The following is a 23,695-nucleotide window of genomic DNA, read 5'->3' as shown; positions in this document are numbered from 1 at the left end:
CCCATCTCAAAAGGGGGAAAGCCTCTTTTACAGTGGCCTCTCTGCTTAATTTTCTCCACAGAAATTATCATCTTCTAACGTGTCATCTATTTTACTTGCTCACGGTCTTGCTCCCCTTCGTAGGATGTAAGCTCCACGAGGGCAGAGATTTGTTTGTTTACTGCTGTGTCATCCGACACAAACCTTGGTACAGGGTAGCCATTCATTAAACTATTTGTTAAATAAATGAATGAATCCATAGGGTAACCCAAATAAATATGCAATAATTCGGAAATGTGAATCTCTGGCGTCCATTAATCCACCTCTACAAGTATCTACGGAGGACCTATTAGACACGGACACGGGGCAGCTAAACGAGTTCTCCTAAAAGGGCGATAAAGCCTCCTGCAGGCAGTCCCTCTCATACCTCGGATCCAAAAAGAAGAATGGAGGCAAGAACTTAAGTCATTTCATTCTTTTTTTTTTTTTTCTTTTGTAGAGATGGGGGAAGGTGGTCTCACTATATTGCCCAGGCTGGTCTCGAACTCCTAGCCTCAAGCGATCCTCCCGCCTCGGTTTCCCAAAGAACTGGGCTTACAGGCGTGAGCCACCGTGTCCAGTCTCGTTTCTTGAAAGAGATAGATAAGTAGAGGGCAGAAAAAAAGCATAGAAAAATAAAAAAGAGAAGGAAGAGGTCCTGCTGCCTTCGTGCTCCCGGCCTTTCTCTTTCATGCTAGGTTAGGATCCCAGAATCCTAACCTAGAATTTCCGTTCTGTCTATTGCTTGTGGATCGAGGGATATGCACCCGCCTGTTGGCAAATCAATCTTACAATCATTCTTCAGGCAGTGGGAACGTCCTCCACTCACGGTGCGCCTTTCCATCAACAGCGTCCGGTGACGCGGGAAGTAAACTAAGCTGTTTCTATGGCAACGCACAGCTTTGGCGGATTTAGCTGGCTACCATTTTGCCTTCCCCTGTTCCCAAGTAATACATTTTGCAGCCTACCAAGATGAAAGGACTTAGGAAAATAATTGTAAGAGTGCTCTTGAATGTGGCTTATTTCAGCGCGAAGGCGATTTCCGAGGATTGCTTTTCTGGCGTTTGGAGAAGATGCCTAAATTGAGGGCGGGGTCGAGAGATGTTTAATCCCACAAGGCCACGCGGCGGGGCCTCGTCTTTCTCTTCCCGCCATCTTGGCTCCTGTGGAGGTGAGTGAAGCGCCTGCTGCTGAAATTTGGGGGCAAATAACCGGAGCAGGTTTGTTCCTATACCGCGGCGAGTCGCCGGTGTGTATCGGAGTCTCCGCCAGCCATTGATTTCTATGGGTTTCAAGAAGAGGGAGAGCAGGATGGAGCAGATGTTGGGCCGATGGTGCTTGGTCCTCTGACGCCCGGAGAACGGCTGCCCGGGTTATCCGAGTTAAATTCCTGGGCCTGAGCGGAGTGAAATGATGATTTTGTTCGTCTGCAGTTGTCCATGAGGCAGTGCTTCCTTTCGGCCAGGGTTTTTCCGTTTCCTCCCAGTCCAAACCTCCCTTTGCTTGTCTGACCAGTCTCTTCCCTCAGCTTTTCTCCGAGACCCAGCCGATGCATAAGTCTTAGGTGTGAGTCTCTGATGAAGTCTTCATTCCTTTTCCTGAGTGTTGCCTCCTGACAATGGCATGCATTTTCTCAGGCTTTTCTGAGAGTTATTTTTGTGGCTCTTGTCCCTTAGTTTTGTCTTCATTCTGAAGTTTGCTTAGATACCAGCTGTTCTCTGAGGTTTGATTGTCTCGCCGGAGCCTGCGTTTCATGTGGATGATGTTCTGGCATAATTGTCCCCTTACTCCTACGAGAAACTCCGATCCAAAAGGAATTTGCCTTCGGGGCTTAAACGAGAGGGGACGAGGTGAGAAACTTGCGTGGCTTGGTTTCAAACTGAATCTTTTTGTTTGTTTTAAGGCCTGCTGGGAGCGGGACTTCTAAAAGGAACTATGTCTGGAAGGTACGCGTTTTAAATATGGTTGCTCTTTGTGTGTGTGTGTTAGACGTGAATGTTTAAATGCGAGCTTAAAATTAGCAAGAAAAAACTTAAGATGTTTGCTCTGAGTAACTTTTGGGTGGGGGTTATTACAAGTCAAATTGGTTTTCTGAAGCTTATGTTTCATGTTGTGTATCTTTTGTGTCTTAGGCTGTGGTCCAAGGCCATTTTTGCCGGCTATAAGCGGGGTCTCCGGAACCAAAGGGAGCACACAGCTCTTCTTAAAATTGAAGGTGTTTATGCCCGAGATGAAACAGAATTCTATTTGGGCAAGAGATGCGCTTATGTATACAAAGCAAAGAAGTAAGTTTATGACACTGGTAGGTTTTGGGTTTTTATTTTGGGATCTGCCTCATTTTCTTTTTTATATAACGGAGTCTTGCTCTGTTGCCCAGGCTGGAGTGCAGTGACTTGGTCTCCCTCACCGAAACTTCCGCCTCCCGGGTTCAAGCGATTCTCCTGCCTCAGCCTCCCGAGTAGCTGGGATTACAGGCGCCCGCCACCACGCCCGGCTACTTTTTGTGTTATTATTAGAGACAGTGTATTGCCATGTTGGCCAGGCTGGTCTCAAACTCCTGACTTCAGGTGATCACCCACCTCGGTCTCCCAAAGTGCTGAGATTACAGGCTTGAGCCACTGTGCCTGGCCTCATTATCCTATTGAGATAATAAAATATTTGGCTGAAGTACTTGGTATTGTTTTTTTTTTTGTTTTTGTGACAAGAGTCTCGCTCTGTTGCCCAGGTTGGAGCTCAGTGGCGCGATCCCAGCTCACTGCATCCTCTGCCTCCTGGCTCAAGCGATTCTCCTGCCTCAGCCTCCTGGGTAGCTGGGCTTACAGGGGTGCACCACCATGCCCAGCTAATTTTTGTATTTTTACTAGAGAATGGGTTTCCCCATGTTGGCCAGGCTGGATTGGTATTGCTATGGCTTCTATTTTGTGTCATTAAGGAACTTAATGAGGAGTCTTAGAAGGACGTTACTTCTGAGGGTGGTGTTGGATTTAGGTACCTTTTGCACTTGAAAACAATAAAGGAGCTAATTCCTTATATTGTGATCCTTTTAAGGCTTCTAATTTTTTTTCTCGGCTCCTTTTGCCAGAACTTAAGGATTTTTAGAACACTTGGCGCTTAATGCATTTTGTTAATGCCTTAAAAATACGTTTTTTTTGTTTGTTTTGTTTTTTGAGACGGAGTCTCGCTGTGTCACCCAGGTGCAGTAGCATGATATCAGCTTATCGGCTCACCACAACCTCCACCTCCCAGGTTCACGCGATTCTCCTGCCTCAGCCTCCCGAGTAGCTGGGATTACAGGCGCCTGCCACCACACCCGGCTAATTTTTGTATATTTAGTAGAAACAGGGTTTCACCATTTTGGCCAGACTGTTCTTGAACTCCTGACCTTGTGATCCAGCCACTTTAGCCTCCCAAAGTGCTGGGATTACAGGCGTGAGCTATCCTGACATTGCACTTTAGTCTGGACAACAAGAGCAAATCCTATTTTCTTCACCCACTCCAAGCCAATTAAAATCTCTGGGAAAGGGTTTTAATCATTGCCCCACCTTTTCTTCTACAGCCAAGAATAAATTTTAAGTCAGGTTCAGTGACTCACACCTGTAGTCCCAGCATTTGAGAGGCCCAGGTGGGAGGATTGCTTGATGCCAGTAGGTAGAGGCTGCAGTGAGCTATGATTCGGCCACTATACTGCAGCCTGGGTGACAAGACAACCCTGTGGTCTTTAAAGGAAAAATATATAAAGTCGCATCCTTTGTACATTGCTGGAACTCAGTGGTTTCTCTCATTCAGTAAAAGCCCGTCATTAAGGGCTCCATAATTCTCTTATCTCAGCAGGGATTAACCCCTTGGTGTCTTCAGTCTTTCCTCCGGTCAGAACACACCTTGCTTGGCCCCAGTGCCTGCGCTAGTCATCCCCTGATCACTTCCTGGCGCTTCTCCCCCTCCTTTCCAGTCTTTGTTCCATTGTCACCTCAGTGAGACCTTCCTTGGCTATTTAAAATGGCAGGTAATTCCTCCTTTCTGTACACACAAACATCGTCACACCTGTCCTTTTGCTGTTTTTTCAGTATTGCCTCTGTTATCTGACGTATGTATTTCCTTATACTTGGTTATCGGTTTTGAAAGGGATTTTTATTTTATAGCTGCTGTGTTTTACAGAAGGGCCTGGCATACAGTAGGTACTCGATAAGTATCTGTTGAATGAATGGTGTTCCAGGCATTTAAAGTTTCTCAGGTGATGAAGTGGGTAACCAGGGTTGAGCCACTCGTCTAGAGATCACCTTGAATTTGTATCCAACTATATTGGCCTGTATTCCTCTTCTTTCCCTTTTTAAAATCAGCAACACAGTGACTCCAGGCGGCAAACCAAATAAAACCAGAGTCATCTGGGGAAAGGTAACTCGGGCCCATGGAAACAGTGGCATGGTTCGTGCCAAATTCCGAAGCAATCTTCCTGCTAAGGCCATTGGACACAGAATCCGAGTGGTGAGTATGGTTTTTAGCAAAACGGAAATCTGATGAATCAGACTGAGGTCAAGGTGTTGCATTTTGACTTCTGAGGACTTGTGTGATTGTGAAATTGACACCAGTAAATTATGCTGCAAAATTTGTGTATTGCAGAATGCTGGGGAGAAATAGTAATTGAAATAATAGGTGTTTGGTGTTTTTTGTTGTTGTCACCCAGGCTGGGGTGCAGTGGCATAATCACAGCTCACTGCAGCCTCGACCTCCTGGGCTCAAGCAATCCTCCCACAGCCCCCCAAGTAGCTGGGACCATAGGCATGTGCCACCACACCCAGCTAGTTTTTGGGGTTTTTGTTTTGTTCTGTTGTTTTTGAGACAAGGTCTCACTTTGTCACGCAGGTTGGAGTGCAGTGGCATGATCTCAGCTTGCTCCTGACCTTTGCCTCCAAAGTTCAAGTGATTCTCGTGCCTCAGCCTCCTGAGTAGCTGGAATTACAGGCGTATGCCACCATGCCCAGATAATTTTTTGTATTTTTTGCAATGATAGGGTTTGTCCATGTTGCCCGGGCTGGTCTTGAACTCCTGAGCCCAAGAGATCTGCCCATCTTGGCCTCCCAGAGTGCTGGAATTACATGCTTGAGCCACCACAGCCAGCCTTGAATAAATAGTTTTCTGGTGAAGATATTTATTGGGCACTGAAGTAATTGCTAGAAAGCGACAATTCAGCAGTTACTCCTGGCGTAATTGTTAGTATTTTGCCATTTCCATCACGTCAGTCTTGTTAGAACAGGTGTTAGTAGCTTTGTTGTGTACATGAAGAAAACAGACCCTCATGTTCCTAGGTCTCAGGTCTTTGGTGCCAGCCTTGGAGTTTAAATTTTTCTCAATTTTCTCTTGTAATTTTTCTCAAATAGTTCCTACTTTTTCTTCAGGGTCCATTTTGGAATGTAGACTGTATATTCTTGGGACCAATAATATATGCATACCATGTATTCTTGGGGCCAGGGGGTACTGTTGAACCCTGCTAAGTGGTTCATTGGGGTTTATCAACAGAGGAGGCTTTTCCTCTGTCTTTAGAAGAAGCAAAATTAAATGTATCTTCAGTACATGTTTTTCTTTTTTTTTTTTCTGAGACTGGGAGTCTCACTCTCGCCAGGCTGGAGTACAGTGGCAGGATCTTGCTTCACTGCAAGCTCCCAGGTTGAAGCGATTCTCCTGCCTCAGCCTCCCGACTAGCTGGGACTACAGGCACGCACCACCACGCCCAGCTAATTTTTGTATTTTTTAGTAGAGACAGGGTTTCACCATGTTGGCCAGGATGATCCGCCCGCCTGGGCCTCCCAGAGTGATGGGATTACAGGCTTGAGCAACAGCACCCAACCAGTACATGTTTTTTAAGAGTGCTGGTTCTTAAGGTATGTTCACATAGAGACTGAAGGCTATAAAAACTTTCCTTTCTACTAGAACATATAATTGGTTGCCTTTCAGAGATGTATCCATATTACGCTTCTTGATTTGTAGACTTATATGTAACATTCACCTAATGTTTTGTGTTCTTTTTTCCCCACAGATGCTGTACCCCTCAAGGATTTAAACTAACGAAAAATCAATAAATAAACGTGGATTTGTGCTCTTGTATTTTTGTTAAGTGGATTAAAGAACTTACTACCTTAAATTGATTTGCTACATGCTTAAAATGATGGAGGTTTCCCGGCATTTTTGGAGTACAAGGAGATCAGAGATGTGATGAAAATTACAGGGCGAGTTCAGAGATTTAGAAGGGAGCGGGTTTTAATTCGAGTATCTTTGACAGAGTCTTGCTCTGTTGCCCATGCTGGAGTGTAGCGGTGCTCACTGCAGCCTCACATTCAGAGGCTCAAGCAATCCTCCCTTGGCCTTTGAAGTAGCTGGGACTGCAGGTTCATGCCACCATGTCTGGCTCATTTTTAAATTTTTTGTAGAGGGGGGTCTGACTCTTGCCCATGCTGGCTTCAAACTCCTGGGCTCAAGGGGTCCTCCCTCCTTGGCCTCCTGAAGTGCTGGGATTAGAGGTGTGAGCCACCACACCCTGCCAAATGCTTTGTAATACTATGCATTTGTTCAGTACAGATTGGGAAACTTAAAATATGGAGATTATATTGATGGGCTTTGGCAGTTCATTTGGATAGACTGGGATGAGAAGCTCTTGGGAATTGTGACTAGACAAAGCATTCCAGTATATTAAAATATAATTGAGCCATATTACTCCACTCATAAAAAGCAGTCCTATGGTAGGTATATGGAGGTTGGGAATAGTGCACGGAAAGGTGGCGGCTTTCTTTGGCTTCATGTTTTAATCTGGTATAGTGCAAGATTGCACTTTAAGGAAGTAAGCAGCTCTCCCAAATATTTTAGATTTCTTGGGAATATGCTAAAATAAAACAGCTAAGGCATCAGTTTTGCAGTATGGTTGTAGTTTTTTTTTTGTTTTTTTTGAGATCTTGTTTTGGTTGGGCTGGACTGCAGTGGCATGATTACAGCTTACTGCAACCTCCACCTCCTGGGCTCGGGCAAACCTGCCGCAGCCTCCTGAATAGCTGGGGCCACAGGCATGTGCATCCACACCCAGTTAACTTTAGTTATTTGTGGAGATGGGCCTCACTATGTTGCCCAGGTTGTAGATTTCTAATTGATGCAGTAACAGTCCTTCCCCCGCACCCCCCCCCCCCAACGAGGGTTATTGATGTCTAAAGCACAGGTAGTTTTTTAAATTAACAGATCTTTAAATTGCACTGAAAATGTCAACAAGAAACTGGGAGTTTGCCCCCTAATCCCTTTTGCAGTTTTGAAACATGTATGGGTTCTCTTGTCTATGCCGCAAAAGAATTAACATGCTGGAAATGTATTAGGGAAAGAGGGTGAAAGAAAGGACTGCGTGGGAAGAGCACATTGGCTGTTGTGTTATTTGGTCTTTCATCTCCTGGAGGCAGGACTGAGAAGGAAAATGTAGTAAGGGAAAAGAGTAGGAATACTGTCCCAGCTTTTCCGCTTCCCCTTCCTCTAGTAACCATCCTGTTACAAATCTGCTAACCTACTAAGAGAGTAATGAGATATACTGACGCAAGAGAAAACAAGAAGTCCTCTCCCAGAGGTCCCTCTGTCACATCGGCAGTCGTAAGAAAGGTTCGGTCAGTCCAATGGTGGAATGTAGGCCAAAGTTGCCATTGTTGGAGTCCCATGTTTCATGGACAGGGGCTTTTATTATTAATGCTCTGCCAGGCTCATTTATTAGGATTGTGGTTTTAAGGCAAACAAAGTGCATTGATGCTGTATTCACCAGAAGTAAGCCATACTTTTTCATGGTCAAAAGTTGGAAGTTGTATATTAGAATGCTGATGAAATTGAACTTGGGAATTACGCAGTCAGCGGGAGGAAGTGCTGATCTTGGACACCCACTCCAAAAGGCCAATATAAGCTAAAAGTACCTATTGTGTTCATTGTGCCAGTTAAATAGATGTGATCAGTACTCTTGGGGTATTTAGGGATAGAGGCATGTGGGTATCCTGACATAACATAAAACTATAAAGTGTAGAAGAAATACGGAGGCATCTCAGGAAATGGCAGGAAGATTTTAGGAATACAAGTAGCTGACTGGAAAGTCCAGAAAACTCAGAAATGCCACATAAGACGTCTCTTGTACTGAGGATCTTAAGATTGTTCTTGTGTGTAGTAACAATGTCACTGAAGAACTTGATTCACAGGAAATTTTAAAATTTACTCATTTGAGACAGGGTTTCTGTTGCCCAGCCTGCAGTGGTGTGATCATAGTTCACTGCACCCTTGAACTTCTGGGCTCAGGCAATCCTCTGCCCACAACCTCCAGAGAATCTGGGACTACATGTGCATGCCACCCACATCCAGTTAATTAAATTTTTTTTTCGGGGTCCCAGGCTGGTCTCTTAATTCCTGGCCTCAAGTGATCCCCCTGCCTTGTTCTCCTAAAGTACTGGGATTACAGGTGTGAGCCACCATGTCCAGCTCAGATTAACATTTTACATCCCAGTGGCAGCCCAGTATAAACAAGGGAAAATCAGGTGGGCTTTTCAGTCTCAAATGGCTAACGTTCTAACATGTTTCTGGCTATGGGGGCTGGATGGGTAATGGTGCATTTGCAAAGCTGGGGAACCAGGGGATGGTTTTGTGGGAGGAGCAAAAGTTGAATTTGAGGAGGCGGTAAGATGTTAATCGACATATCCATGAAGACTGATGGGTATTTCAGGTCTGGTTTAGGCATATGGAGAAGTGAATGGTATTCTGAGTAGAATAGATGAAAGGAATGGAGGTGCTTACACAGTAAGTGGTAGGCATCTGAGCAAAGCGGGGAAAACAAAAGGTTGAGACTTTAGGGTAACTCGAGTAACTTATATGTGCAATGGCAAATGAGACTCGAGCAAATACATGCTCTTCCTTACCGAGATGATGCAGCATTTGTAAATAATAAATTTATAATTTTTTCTGCTCCCATACCGAAATTAAGTCAAAAGTACTTAAGTCACCGTTGCCAAAGTCCCGTGGTTTACAGGAAAGGGCTTGCGTGGCTGGTATTTTGTTCACTATGCCATTGAAACAGCTTTGGCTCATGGCTGTAATCCCAAACACTTTGGGAGGCGGAGGCGGGCGGATCACCTGAGGTCATGAAGTTGAGACCAGCCTGGCCAACGTGGTGAAACTACGTCTCTACTAAAAACACAAAAAGTCGGGAGTGGTGGCGGGCGCCTGTAATCCCGGCTACTCGGGAGGCGGAGGCAGGAGAATCGCTTGAACCCGGGAAGCAGAGGTTGCAGTGAGCCGAGATTGCGCCACTGCACTCCAGCCTGGGCGACAAGTGAAAGTCAGTCTCAAAAATAAAAAAAAAGAAACAGCCTTTCCTCAGCGTAACACTATTGTAACAGCCAGGAGCTTAGGATGACTGGTTCCACTCTTTATTCACAACAGCAGTTTATTTGTGGTACTGTAATGGAAAGGGCACGTTTCCTAAGTTACAAATGTGGTTTGGAATCCCACCTTCCACTAGTTGTGGGATGATACACACATTATTTAGTGACTATTCACTTGTAAAATGGTAATACTTAAGACACCACCCCATCCTCATATCTGAGTCCGTAATCTCCACCCAGTCTGTAACTTGAAGTTTTCCTTCTTTCCTACCCCTTCATTTCCCAGTATAGTAGTTTACCTATTCAATTCCCGTTGCATGACTTCCAGCTCAGTGTCTGAGTTCGTACTTTTACTTCTTAGTGTCATGAGCCACTGGAATTTGTCCCAATTTCCCATTTTGTGTAGTTCCTCACGGCTCCCAGGATCTCCCTTATCTCAGGTGCAGTGGCAATTCTTGGTTGGAAACTAAAAGATGGAGTTGAGTAAAATAGTAAAGTGTGTATCATTGATTTTTACAGGAAATGGCTTTAGTCAAGTAAAGCGCCTAAAGTTGGTGACTCAGGATAAGTAAATGAAAGTATTCCACTCACCTTTTCCTACAGAGGACTACACTGAAAGATTCTGCAGAGGGTTGAATGTCCGTCCAAACACCTGGCACCTAGTAGGTGCATATCACTTTGGTAAACGAAAGAACTGGAAAACTGCCTCAGACACCCACACACGGCCAACGCCCGCGCGCCCTTCTTCCTCCCACAGCCCCACTCACGTGGGCCTCCAAACGGCATTTATTGGCCGGCCTCGCGCAACGAGACGCGATGGACGTGATCGCCGCCCTCATCTTCTGCCGCGAACTTCCAGCGGGTGACGCTGTCCAATCGGAAAGCACCTTTCCGCCGGCGGGGGCCTCCGTCTGCCCCGAGCGGCGAGGGGCGGGGCCGGCGCGGGCGCAGAGGCGTCACGCGCTCCATGGTAACGACGCTCGGCCCGAAGATGGCGGCCGAGTGGGGAGGAGGAGCGGGTTACTCAGGCTCAGGCCCGGGCCGGAGCCGGTGGCGCTGGAGCGGGTCTATGTGGGTCCGAAGCGTTTTACTCCTGTTGGGCGGGCTCCGGGCCAGCGCCACATCTACTCCCGTCTCCTTGGGCAGTTCCCCTCCCTGCCGGCACCACGTCCCCTCTGACACTGAGGTAGGGCGACAGGGGCGGGAGCGGGCCCTGTCAGGGTAAAGTCGTCCAGAAGGAGCAGGCGTAGGAGGTAGTGACTGGGAGAAGGTGTCCTGGATGAGAAAGCGAAATCGGGGCAGAGCCTGAACTCTTACAGGCCTGGGACCCGCTCTCAGCTCCCTACACCCTGCAAGTTGGCTGTTAGGCGCTCAGAACAGTATCACTTCGGTGCGGAGGGTTGTGCTTAGCAGTAGCCCTGGAGGAGTGCTTTTCAAACTTGAGCGTGCATCACAGTCACCCGACGCACACGGTCCAACACAGATTGCCGCCCCCAGTCCCCCACTTAGTGACTCAGTGGGTCTGGGATGAGTCCCCAGATTGACAGTTTACGTTCCCAGCTGGTTGGTGATGTATGCTTGTCCGGGGACCACTTTAGGAACCGCTGACCTGAAGTTTCGGGAAGATACTGAACGGAGAGCCAGACAGAGGCGTTGGGGGGATGTTGGGGGCTCACTGGAGACAAACTTCAGGTTTCTTTTCACGTTGTGTCGTCACTCTGTTTGCTTTACCCGATTCCTCTGCTCTGGAAGTGCCTGCCGGCCTCCCGTCCCATTTTTCTCCCTGCTTAAATACTTTGTCTCATTTCAAGTTCCCCAACCTCAAGGCAGCCTGCCGAAACTCCCACAGCGGAATGTTCTTTTCATTAAAAAGTACATCGTATCTGTACTCCCTCCTAGCATTTAACCAAGTACTGCTATGTGGTAATGGCTTATTTTTTTTAGGCGTATCTTGCCTTTGCAGTTAAATTGTAAGGTTCCGTGGGATGAGGTTTGTGTTTCATACTTTGATTCCTTCACAGTATTTAGGTCAGAGGTGGGTCCACGATAATCCATATTCCTTGAGAAAAGGAGGGAGAGTACCTGGGGGCAGGGCTGCATGCTGATACATACACGTTCAGTTCAGTCCAGAAATCTAAAGACACTCATTTTTATGGTAATTTCCCAAAATGTTACATGCATACTCTTCATAACCAAGTGAGCCAAAATATTAACTTCGGAGTTTATAGCTTTTTTGCAGCTTTTATCATGACACTGCATTTTGGCTCAATTCTTTTAAAAAAAGTTTCCCACAGAACCCTGCACTTCTCTCTTTTAATTTGGATTAAAATAAGAGAAAGAGTCCTGGTCCCTAATACGTTTCCCTGGTTCCTCATAGAGTATGTAAGTACCCTGTCGTCCTCACCATTCTCCTTGCTTTAACGTGGACACAAGAGTATAGGCAGGAACTACAGTGTTCACTGTGGTTATGCTAATGACTACACCTCTGTTCAATGCTTCTGGGAATTACAGAAACTTTTTTGTTTTTGGTGGTGGTGGAGAGCTCCAAAACAGTTTACGTTTTAACTTGTTCACAACTAAAACTTGGAAGTTTTGTTTTTACCTTTTATTATGCCGGTACAAACAACATCAGAATAATGTGATGAACCCCCATGGACCCATCACCTAGCTTTAACACCTAGCTTGAAGGTTCTGCCATTCTTGTTTCATATACTTTCAGCCATTCCCCAACCCCCTACTTGAGTTACTGTTCTTTTGAAAAGGTTTTTGGTAAAATTTACATATATTGAAATACCTCAAATGTATCCGTGCACATTCACATAAAGCATGCAACCCATCACAACGTAGAACATTCCCACATCTCCAGAACGTTCCCTCCTGTCCTGTGCCAGTCACCTGTCCACCTCAGGCAACTAGTTTTCTAATTTTTTTTTAAATACTAGATTAGTTTGGCCAATTCTAGAGCTTCGTGTATATGAATGGAATTATATGGTATGTACTCCTCTGTATTTGGCATTTGCTCAGCATTATGTCTGTGAGATTTGTGTTGTATGTGATAGTAATTTATTCCTTTGAATTGCTGAGTATTCCACTGAATACCTATATCACAATTTGTTTTTCCGTTATCTTGTGCAAAGATGGGTATTTTGGTTGCTTCCAGATTTTAGCTATTATAAATAAAGCTGCTGTCAATATTCTTGTACGTAATTTTTGTGGATATATGTTTTCATTGTTCTTGGATAAATACCTAGGGGTGAAATTACTGAGTGAAAGGGTAGGTGAATGTTTAGAAAAAATACTAACCCTTTCTCCAAAATACTGTACCATTTTACACCCCCATCAACAAAATATTAGTTATGGTTGCTGCATATCCTCACCAACAGATGTCCTTTCTAAGATATCTTTAAATACCCCAGGTCATAAAAATATTCTCATGTGTTCTAGAAGCCTTCACTTTTAGGATTATGATTCATCTCAAATTAATTTTTATATATGATGTGAGATAGGGGATCAAGATCCTTTTTTTTTTTTTTTTTTTGCCCCATATGGGTATTCAGTTGCCATATGTACCTCAGTAATAAATATTTAAATCAGACAGTATTGTAAGCCTTCCTGCTTTGTTCTTCCTTTTCAAAATGATTTTGACTATTTTAAGGCTTTTATATTTCCATATAAATTTATGTATTTATTAGCAGGGGGAGGCTCAAAGACAGATCAATATAAATTTTAGAGTCAGCTTCTCAGTTTCTTCAAAAAATCCTGATGGATTTATGATTCAGACTGCATTTACTCTATAGATCATTTGGAGATAATTGACATCGAACGGTATCAAGTCTTTCAATCCATGAACATAATATATGTTTCTCCATTTATTGAGGTGATGCATGATTTCTCTCAGCAATGTATAGATCTTGCATTTTTTTCTTCCATTTTCTTTTCTCTTTTTTTGTTTTTGTTTTTGTTTTGAGACAGAGTCTTGCTCTGTCACTCAGGCTGGAGTGCAGTGGCAGAATCATAGTTCACAGCAGGCTTGAACTCCTGGGCTCAAATGATCCTTCTGCCTTAATCTCCCAAGTAGCTGGGACTACAGGTATGTGCCACCACACCTGGCTAATTTTTTATTTTTTGTAGAGACAGAGTGCAGGCAGGTCTCGAACTCCTGGCCTCAGGCGATCCTCCTGCCTCGACCTCCCAAAGTGCCAGGCTTACAGGCATGAGCCGCCGTGCCCAACCGGATCTTGCATGTTTTTTGTTAAATGTTTTCCTGAGTCTTTTATTTTTTGATGCCGTTGTTAGTGGAATTATGGTTAAAGTTTTCCAATTGTTTGCTGCTAGTATGTAAAAATACACTGCTAGTATGTAAAAATAATTTTTGTATATTAACTTTGTCTTCTGAGACCTAGCTAAACTTGTTTATTCTAGTAGGGTTTCCTCCCTTACAATTTTTTATGTTAGCAATGTATTAACTATAAATAGGAACAATTTTTGTTGTTGTAGTTTTGTATCATTTATGTATTTTTTCCCCCTTATTGCTCTGGTGAGGACATCCAGTTCCAGGCTGAGCAAAAGTGAGATAGCGCACCTCCTTGCTGTTTGTTCCTGATCTTAGGACCAGTCCTTGACCATTAAGTATAATGTTAACTTTACATTTTTTTATAGTTCCCTTTATCAGACTGAGAAAGCTCCCTTTGGTTTCTGGTTTCCTGAGGGTTTTTATCCTGAATGGGGACAAATTTTGTCACATGCTTTTTGTTTTTTTCTGGTAATTATTGAGATAATCATATAGCTTTTCCCTTTATGAACTGTTCTGTGGTAGATTACATTGCTTTTTCCAGTAGGAAATCAACATTGCAGTTTTGGGATAAACTTGGTCATGTTGGCTTTGGCAATTTTCTTTAATGTTTGTTTCTATTTCGTTGTTTTCTGTTCTTTGTTATTTCCTCTTTCTACTTATTGTGGATTTAGTTTGCTCATATTATTAGGTGGAAACTTAGATCACTGTTTTTTAACCTTTTTTTCCTTCTAATGTCAACATTCAAAGATATAAATTTCTTTTTTTTTTTTTTTTTGAGATGGAGTCTCGCTCGGTCGCCCAGGCTGGAGTGCAGTGGCCGGATCTCAGCTCACTGCAAGCTCCGCCTCCCGGGTTCCCGCCATTCTCCTGCCTCAGCCTCCCGAGTAGCTGGGACCACAGGCGCCGCCACCTCGCCCGGCTAATTTTTTGTGTTTTTAGTAGAGACGGGGTTTCGCCGTGTTAGCCAGGATGGTCTCGATCTCCTGACCTTGTGATCCGCCCGTCTCGGCCTCCCAAAGTGCTGGGATTACAGGCTTGAGCCACCGCGCCCGGCCTCAAAGATATAAATTTCTAAGTACAACTTTATCCGCTCTTCACAAATTTTGACACTTGGCATTTTAATTATCGTTTAGGTTAAAATTTTTGGTTTTTTTGGTTTTTTGTTTTTTTTGAGACAAAGTCTTGCTCTGTTGCCCAGACTGGAGAACAGTGGTGCAATCTCAGCTCACTGCAACCTCCACCTCCCGGGTTCAAGCGATTCTCCTGCCTCGGTCTCCCAAGTAGCTGGGATTACAGGCGCCTGCCACCACGCCTGGCTAATTTTTGTATTTTTAGTGGAGATGGGGTTTCACCATGTTGGCCAGGATAGTCTCGATCTCTTGACCTCATAATCCGCCTGCTTCAGCCTCCCAAAGGGATTACAGGCGTGAGCCACCACACCCGGCCTAAAAAAGTTTTTTAAGAGACAAGGTCTCGGTTGGGTGCAGTGGCTCATGCCTGTAATCCCAGCAGTTTGGGAGACCAAGGCAGGTGGATCACCTGAGGTCAGGAGTTTGAGACAAGCCTGGCCAACATGGCGAGACCTGTTTCTACTAAAAATACAAAAATTAGCCAGGCATGGTGGCGGGCACTTTTAATCCTAGCTACTCTGGAGACTGAGGCAGGAGAATTGCTTGAATTCAGGAGGTGGAGGTTGTAGTGAGCCAAAATTGTGCCACTGCACTCCAGCCTGGGCGACAAGAGCGAAACTCCATCTCAAAAAAAAAAAAGAGACAACGTGTCCCTCTGTCACCCAGGCTGGAGTGCAGTGATATGATCATAGCTCACTGCTACCTCGAACTCCTGTATTCAGACAGTCTCCCTGCCTCAACCTTATGAGTAGCTAGAACTTCAGGCACATGCCACCACACCTGGCTAATTTTTTATTTTTAGTTTTGTAGAGACAGAGTCTTGCTACGTTGCCCAGGTTGGTCTTGAACTCCCAGTTTGAAGCAATCCTCCTGCTTCCGTTTCCCAAAGTGTGGGGATTACAAGCGTGAGCCACTGCACCTGGCCGAGATTATTTTATTTATGGTTTAGAATATGATCTATCCTGTTTAATTTTTCACATGTACTTATAAAGAATATATATTCTATAGTTATTTTTATTTTATTTTATTGTTTTAGAGATGGGATCTCAGTATGTTGCCTGGGCTGGTCTCGAGCTCCTGGACTCAAGCAGTCCTCCTGCCTTGGCCTCCCAAAGTGCTGGGATTACAGACATGAGCCACTGTACCTGGCCTATTCTATACTTACTGAATATAGGTTTCTATACATGTTAATAAGTTGAGGTGATTGATACTTTAGATTTTCTCTATTAAAAATTACTGGCCAAGTACAGTCACTCATGCCTATAATTCCAGCACTTCTGGAGGCCAGGGTGGCAAATCACTTGAGCTCAGGAGTTCAAGACCAGCCTGGGCAACTTAGTGAAACCCTGTGTCTACAAAAAATACAGAAATTAGCTGGGTGTGGTGTTGTGCACCTGTAGTCCCACCTACTTGTGGGGGCTGAGGTGGGGGGATCACTTGAGCCCAGGAGGTGAAGGCTGCAGTGAGCCAGGTTTGTACCACTGTGCTCCAGCCTAATAATGACTATATTAATTCAAGAGAAAATAGGTGTATTTAGCTTGCTTGTGGTTCAAGCTTACATGTGTATCTTTTCATTTTCTTACATTTACCTGTGTGTATGCATGTGTGCTTGTGCATTTTAGGCATTACAATATATATCTTTTGTTTATTGCATGTTTTTATTTTTGAGACAGAGTCTCTCTCCATCGCCCAGGCTAGAGTGCAGTGGCACAATCTCGGCTCACTGCAACCTCTGCCTTCTGGGTTTAAGGAATTCTCCTGCCTCAGCCTCCGGACTAGCTGGGATTACAGGCACCCGCCACCATGCCTGGCTAATTTTTGTATTTTTAGTAGAGACAGGTTTCGCCATATTGGCCAGGCTGGACTCAAACTCCTGACCTCAAGTGATCCACCCACCTCGGCCTCCCAAAGTGTTGGGAATACAGGTGTGAGCCACTACGCCCAGCCTATTACATCTTTAATGTTAATATTATCATACATGTCTGGGGCATGATGTTGAATAAGAGTGGGAAGAGTAGACATCCTTGTCTTGTTTCTGATCTTAGAGGGAAAACATTACCTTCCACTATTAAAAATATTAATTGTGGAGTTTTTGGGTAGGTATGCTTTATAAAATTAAGAAAATTCCCTTCTATACCTAGTTTGCTGAGAGTTTTTTAAAAAAATAATGGATGGATGTTGAATTTTGTTAACTATCTTTCCTGCACCAGTTGATACAATCATGTGGCTTTTCTTCTTTTCTCTGTTTATATTACGAGTTACATTGATTGATTTTTTTGAATGTCAAATCAGCCTTGCATTCTTGAGATGAACCTCACTTGGTGATGATTTATTACCCTTTTTATATTTTGCTGGGTTTGAATTGCTAATATTTTGTTGATGATTTTACATCTATATATTTTTATTTTTTTAGAGACAGGATGTTACTCTGTCATCCAGGCTGGAGTATAGTGGCACAATCATAGCTCACTATACAGTCTTAAATGACTTCGCGTAAGCAATCCTCCTGCCTCAGCCTCCCAGTTAGCTAGGATTACAGGTGAGAGCCACAACACCTGGTTCATTTATTTTTATGTTTAGTGGATATGGGGTCTTGCTGTGTTTCCCAGTCTGGTCTGGAACCACTGGGCTCAAGGAGTCTTCCTACCTTGGCCTCCCAAAGCTCTGGGATTGTAAGTGTGAGCCATTGCACATTTATATCTATATTAATAAGGGATATTGATCTGTAGTTTTTTTTAATTTTATTTTTTCTATTTTATATTTGTGTTTTTTACCAACTACTTGCAAGGATATTGGTCTGTAGTTTTCTTTTCTTCTGTAATAATAACTTCAGGTTTATCAGGGGAATCCGCCCCCAATATTTCAACATAGGTTCTTTCTGTTTTCCCTAAGTGTCAGCTGGCTGAGAAATAGAAAGAGTACAAAGAAAGGAATTTTACAGCTGGGCCTCTGGGGGTGACATCATATATTGGTAGGACTGTGATGCCCACCTGAGCCACAAAACCAGCAGGTTTTTATTAAGGACTTTAAAAGGGGAGGGGGTGTACGAACAGGGAGTAGGTCACAAAAATCACATGCTTCAAAGGGCAAAAAGGAGAACAAAGATCACATGCTTCTGAGGCCAGTAAAGATCACAAGGCAAAGGGCAAAGCAAAGATCACAAGGCAAGGGCAAAATTAGAATTACTGATGAGGGTCTGTGATCGGCTGTGCACGTATTGTCTTGATAAACATCTTAACAGAAAACAAGGTTCGAGAGCAGAGAACCAGTCTGACCTCAAATTCACCAGAGTGGGATTTTTTCCCCACCCTAATAACCCTGACCGTACTGCAGGAGACCAGGGCGTATTTCAGTCCTTATCTCAACCGCATAAGACAGACACTCCCAGAGCAGCTGTTTATAGACCTCCCCCCAGGAATGCATTCCTTTCCCAGGGTCTTAAATATTCCTTGCTAGGAAAATAATTCAGTGATATCTTCCCTACTTACACATGCATTTATAGGCTGTCTGCAAGAAGAAAAATATGACTGTATTCTGCCCGACCCTGCAGGCAGTCAGACCTTATGGTTGTCTTCCCTTGTTCCCTAAAATAGCTGTTATTCTGTTCTTTTTCAAGGTGCACTGATTTCATATTGTTCAAAAACACATGTTTTACAATCAATTTATACAGTTAGATACAATTATCACAGTGGTCCTGAGGTGACATATATCCTCAGCTTATGAAGATAACAGGATTAAGAGATTAAAGTAAGACAGGCATAAGAAGTTATAAGAGTAGGCTGGGGTGATGGCTCACGCCTGTAATCCTAGCAGTTTAGGAGGCTGAGGCGGGCAGATCACAAGGTCAGGAGACCAAAACCATCCTGGCTAACACGGTGAAACCCCGTCTCTACTAAAAATACAAAAAAAAAAAAAAAAATAGCTGGGTGTGGTGGCGGGTGCCTATAGTCCCAGCTACTCGGGAGGCTGAGGCAGGAGAATGGTGTAAACCCAGGAGGTGGAGCTTGCAGTGAGCTGAGATCATGCCATTGCACTCTAACCTGTGTGACAGAGTGAGACTCCATCTCAGAAAAAAGAAATTATAAGAGTATTATTTGGGAACTGATAAATGTCCATGAAATTTTCATAATTTATGTTCAGAGATTGCAGTAAAGACAGGTGTAAGAAATTATAAAAGTATTAATTTTGGGAACTGGCATGTGTCCATATTAAAATGAAATACTCACAATTTATGTTCCTCTGCTATGGCTCCAGCTGATGCCTCCATTTGGGGTCCCTGACTTCCCGCAACACAGGTTTGGTATCAGGATAATGCTGGTCTCATAGCATGACTTGGGACATGTCTCATTTTCTTCTATTTTCAGGAAGAGTTTCTGTAGAATCAATGTTGCTTCTTCCTTAAGTGTTTAGTAGAATTCACTAATTAAGCCATCTCAGTCTGGAATTTTCTTTTTTGAAAGTCATAAACTATGAACTCATATACTTTGGTATTGGACTATTCAGGTTATTTATTTCTTCTTGACAGTGTTTTATTAAGTTATGTCTCTCAAAGAATTTCATTTTAAGTTGTCAAATTTATGGACATGAAGTTTTTCATAACATTCCTTTATGATCATCTCTAAATGGCTGGAAAGTCTGTAGTGATATCTTCTGTGTAGTTTCTGACATTGATAGTTTATATTCTCTCTGTCTTTTTTTTTTTTTTTTTTTTGAGATAGGATCTCACTGTGTCGCCTAGGTTGAAGTGCAATGGCATGATCACTGCTCACTACAGCCTTGAACTCCTGAGATCAAGCAATCCTCTCATCTTAGCCTGCCAAAATACTGGGATTATAGGAATGAGCCACCATGCCAGCCTTAGTGCTTTCTTTGAGTTTAATTTTTTTTTCTTATTATCCTAAGGTGGAACCTTAGATCATGAATTTGAGATCTTTTTTCTAAAATAAACATTTAAAGCTATCAGTTTCCTCTAAATACATACTACTTTAGCTGTATCCCACAAATATTAACTTGTTGTAATTTTATTTTCATTTAGTCGTAACTATTTTCTAATTTCCCTTGTAATTTTCTCTCCCAACTAAGGGTTATTTAGAAGTTTGTTGTTTGATTTTTCAGAAATATTTGGGGATTTCCCAGATTTTGTTCTGAAATTGCATTATAGTTGAATTTTGTTATTGATAGAGAACATCCTTTTTACCAGTTCTTTTATGTCTTAAAGTTTGTTTTATGGCCCAAAATATGATCTAACTAGGTGAATGTCCCACACGCACTTGAGCAGAATGTATAATACAAAATATTGAGTGTTTGCTCCAGTGATTACAATGTATGTAGTGTACTTATGATATCTACTTAGTCATGTTAAATATAGGAAACTTTCCATAGCATAATTTTATTCATTTTGCTGTTGTTGTAATATAATATTGTAAATATAATATATTAATATATTACTTCTTTATATATTATAAATCTCACAATTAGGCCAGCACGGTGGCTCATGCCTGTAATCCCAGTACTTTGGGAGGCTGAGGCTGGTGATCACCTGAGGTCAGGAATTCAAGAGCAGCCTGGCCAACATGGTGAAACCCTGTCTCTACTAAAATTACAAAAGTACAAAAATTAGCTGGGCATGGTAGCAGGTGCCTGTAATCCCAGCTACTCAGGAGGCTGAGGCAGGAGAATCGCTTGAACCCAGGAGGTGGAGGTTGCAGTGAGCCGAGATTGCGCCACTGCACTCCAGCCTGGATGACAGAGAGAGACTGTCTCAAAAAAAACCCAAAATAAATAAATTTAAAAAATAAAAAATAAACTTCACAATTAAAAATTTTACAATTTTTGCTTTAAATATTTATTTGCCTCCAAAGAAATTAAAAGAAGAAAAGAAGTGTGTATAATTGTATTGAGGGTTCCCAAGACCACTCCAGGTTTGGTGATTGCTAGGTGGCCTCACTAGACTCAGCTTGTAGTCATACTCACAACTGAGATTTATTATGCTGAAAGCATATAAAGTAAAATCAGCAAAGGGAAGAGGATCATGGGACAATGACTAGAGGAAATTAGGCAGAAACTTCCAAGAGTCCTCTCCTAGTAGACTCACTCAGGACCTGCTTAATTCCTTCAGCAGTGAGTTGTGACAGCGTGCACAAAGTGTGGTCTACTAGAGAAGATTACCTGATTCTTAGAGTTCAGGGTTTTTATTGGAGGCTGGTCATGTAGACAAAATTTCAGCCACTGAAATTTCAGACTCTAGAAGCAAGTAAATGTTCAGCATAAACCATATTGTTTCTGCAAATAGTTTAGACACGAAGAGCCATCCTTATAACCTAGTGAAGTTTTAGATCAGTGTAGGGAAGTGTTTACACTTCCAGGTGCCAGCAAAAGGTCAACCTTGCAAGCAGGCATTCCTACAGAGAGCAATCTCTGACCTGCTATGTTGACTCTTCTGCACAATAGTCTTTTATATCTATTCACATATTTACCATTTCCAGTAGTTTTTATTCCTTCCTACAGAAGCAAGTTACCCTTTAGTGTTATTGCCATTCCCACGAAGAACTTCCTTTAACATTTCCTGTAGTGTAGGTCTGCTGGTGATGAATTTTCTCAGATTTATCTGAAATGTCTTTGTTTCCTCTTCATTTTTGAAGGGTAGTTTCATTGGATATAGACTTCTGTGTTGAATTTCTTTTTTTTAGCCCTTTACTGTTTATTTCATTGTCTTCTGTTCTTTATTGTTCTTGATAGAAAGTTGGTGCCATTCGTACTTCTCTTTCCTTCCTATATATAATGTTGTATTAATCTGTTTTCACACTGCTATAAAGATACTACCTGAGACTGGGTAGTTTATAAAGGAAAGAGGTTTACAATTCCACATGGGAGGCCTCAGGAAACTTACAATCATGGCGGAAGGTGAAGGAGAAGCAAGGACCTTCTTTACATGGTGGCAGGAGAGAGAAGTGCAAGCAGGGGAAATGCCAGAGGCTTATAAAACCATCAGATCTTGTGAGAACTCACTCACTATCGTGAGAACAGCATGGGAAACACCCCCACGATCCAGTCACCTCCTTCCCTTGACACATGGGTTTACAATTCAAGATGAAATTTGGTTGGGGATGCAGAGCCAAACCATATCAAATGTGTTGTTTTTCTCTCATGGCTTTCAATATTTTATCTTTATTTTTAGATGTCACAAGTTTGCCCATTATGCACCTGGGTGTTTTTTGTTTGTTTTGGGGGACAGAGTCTCACTCTGTTCCCCAGGCTGGAGTGCAGTGGCACGATCCTGGCTCACTAAAATGTCCGCCTTCTGGGTTCAAGTGATTCTCATGCCTCAGCTTCCCGAGTAGCTGGGATTACAGTCGTGAACCACTGTACCCAGCTTGTTTGTTTTTCATCCTGCTTGAGGTTTAGTGAACTTCTTGGATCTATAAGTTGATGTCTTTCACCAAATTTGAATTTTTTTAGCTGTTATTTTTTTCAAATATATACTCCATCTCCTAATTTCTCCTGTCCTTGTAGGACTCTAATGACATATCTGCTAGACTGCTTGGTATCCATTCTCTGAGGCTATGTTTTTGTTTGTTTGTTTGTTTTGTCTTTTTCATTTCTCTTCTTTGGATTGGATAATATCTAGATCTATCTTCAAGTTCACTGATGCTTCTGCCGTCTCCAATCTTCTTTTAATTCTTTCTAGTGAAAAAAATTTTTTTTTGAGACAAGAGTCTCGCTCTGTCGCTCAGCCTGTAGGGTGATGGTGTAGTCTTGGCTCACTACAACCTCCCTCTCCCGGGTTCAAGCAATTCTCATGCCTCAGCCTCCTGAGTGCTGGGATTGCAGGTGTGCACCACAATACCTGGCTAATTTTTGTATTTTTAGTAGGGACAGGGTCTCACCCTGTTGGGCAGGCTGGTCTAGAACTCCTGAACTCAAGTGAGCCACCCACCTTGGCCTCCCAAAGTGCTGGGATTACAGGTGTGAGCCACTATGCCTGGCCCCAATGAATTTTTCATTTTAGTTGTTATACTTTTAAGCTCTAGAATTTCCATTTGGCTCTTTTTTCTTTGGTTCTTTTCATAGTTTCTCTTCTGAGGTTCACTGTCTGCTTACTCATTATGTATATGTTTTCTTTGAAATTCCTGAACACATTTAAGCTGCATTAAAGTAATTGTTTAAATTCAGGTCATCTTAGGGTCTGTTTCTATTCCCTGCTTTTTCCCCCATTGTGGATCTCATTTTCATTTTGTTCTCATTGCTGCTGATTTTTTTATTAAATAATGAACACCATAGATAATACATTGTAAAGTCTCTGGATTCTGTTGTATTTCTCTGAAGAATTTTTTTTTTTTTTTTTTTTTTTTGTAGCTGGCGTTTAACTTAACTGTGTTCAAAATTCCAAAGTCTATCTCCTGTTGTTGGCAACATTTATTCTTTGCTAGGTTTTATCTCATACATATGTAATTTCATTGTCAGCCAGGGAATTTGGTGGTCAGTCAAATATTTGACTGGGTTTCATATGCAGATTTTGGGGTACCTTCTGTGGCTTCTTCTCTTGCAAGATTTCATCTCTAACTTCTAATTTTCTGGTGATACAAGTTCTGAACATTTTGCTGTAGCTCCTCAAGCCAGTGAAGCTGTGACCTCCTGCCACTCCAGGAGGCACAGATTGGGTAGTGCTCTCAAACAAAAGTTAGACTTGCACATCTCAGAGATATAATTCCTGTATTCCAAGGGTAGATTCTTCCAGATTCTACCTGTCTTTCTCCCTCCCCCAAATACTGTCAGACAGTATATTTTGTCTGGACTTTGTAATGTGTTATCTGCAGGGAGGTTACTCATGCAATGGGTTCCTAAAATGTACCATATCCATTTGCTGTGCTCAGACA

At 42.9% G+C, this 23,695-nt stretch overlaps 3 protein-coding genes across 21 annotated transcripts in view; 2 read left to right on the top strand and 1 right to left on the bottom strand.

Annotated features, from left to right (window-relative positions):
- IQCG (IQ motif containing G) overlaps positions 1-10,242 on the bottom strand; it is a 69,674-nt gene extending 59,432 nt beyond the window's left edge. For 6 of the 16 annotated variants that reach the window (XM_077991063.1, XM_077991069.1, XM_015132642.3 and 3 more), the window contains exon 1: positions 811-881. The gene's annotated coding sequence lies outside the window, so the exon portion shown is untranslated. Of the gene's footprint in view, positions 1-738; positions 882-9,694; positions 9,862-9,986 lie in introns of those variants that run through there. The other 10 variants (XM_077991065.1, XM_077991070.1, XM_015132644.3 and 7 more) reach the window with 5 other exon arrangements.
- RPL35A (ribosomal protein L35a) lies at positions 1,161-6,154 on the top strand. Of its 4 annotated transcripts, none has more exons than XM_015132628.3 (5): positions 1,161-1,189; positions 1,922-1,964; positions 2,151-2,303; positions 4,356-4,500; positions 6,050-6,154. In XM_015132628.3, the coding sequence occupies exons 2-5, from the start codon at positions 1,954-1,956 to the stop codon at positions 6,071-6,073; spliced, it is 333 nt and encodes a 110-aa protein (XP_014988114.3). In that variant the 5' UTR covers positions 1,161-1,189; positions 1,922-1,953; the 3' UTR covers positions 6,074-6,154. The 4 variants fall into 4 exon arrangements, with proteins under 4 accessions (XP_014988114.3, XP_028699211.1, XP_028699210.1 ...); XM_028843378.2 differs by having other exon boundaries at positions 1,161-1,238; XM_028843377.2 differs by having other exon boundaries at positions 1,161-1,267.
- A 120-nt stretch (positions 10,243-10,362) lies between the features above and the next one.
- LMLN (leishmanolysin like peptidase) overlaps positions 10,363-23,695 on the top strand; it is a 79,146-nt gene continuing 65,813 nt past the window's right edge. Inside the window, exon 1 of the mRNA XM_015132641.3 lies at positions 10,363-10,581. Coding sequence (XP_014988127.1) covers positions 10,363-10,581 — 219 coding nt within the window. The remainder of the gene's footprint in view (positions 10,582-23,695) is intronic.

This window comes from Macaca mulatta, chromosome 2 (assembly GCF_049350105.2).
Source record: "Macaca mulatta isolate MMU2019108-1 chromosome 2, T2T-MMU8v2.0, whole genome shotgun sequence".
Classification (NCBI taxonomy): domain Eukaryota; kingdom Metazoa; phylum Chordata; class Mammalia; order Primates; family Cercopithecidae; genus Macaca; species Macaca mulatta.
This window is presented reverse-complemented; position numbering and strand designations above follow the sequence as displayed.

Bases quoted from the DNA above. Each gene is read 5' to 3' on its own strand.
- RPL35A (XM_015132628.3), top strand. The intron at 2,304-4,355 runs GTAAGTTTATGA...TTTTAAAATCAG, and splicing joins TATGTATACAAAGCAAAGAA to CAACACAGTGACTCCAGGCG. The intron at 4,501-6,049 runs GTGAGTATGGTT...TTTTCCCCACAG, and splicing joins TTGGACACAGAATCCGAGTG to ATGCTGTACCCCTCAAGGAT.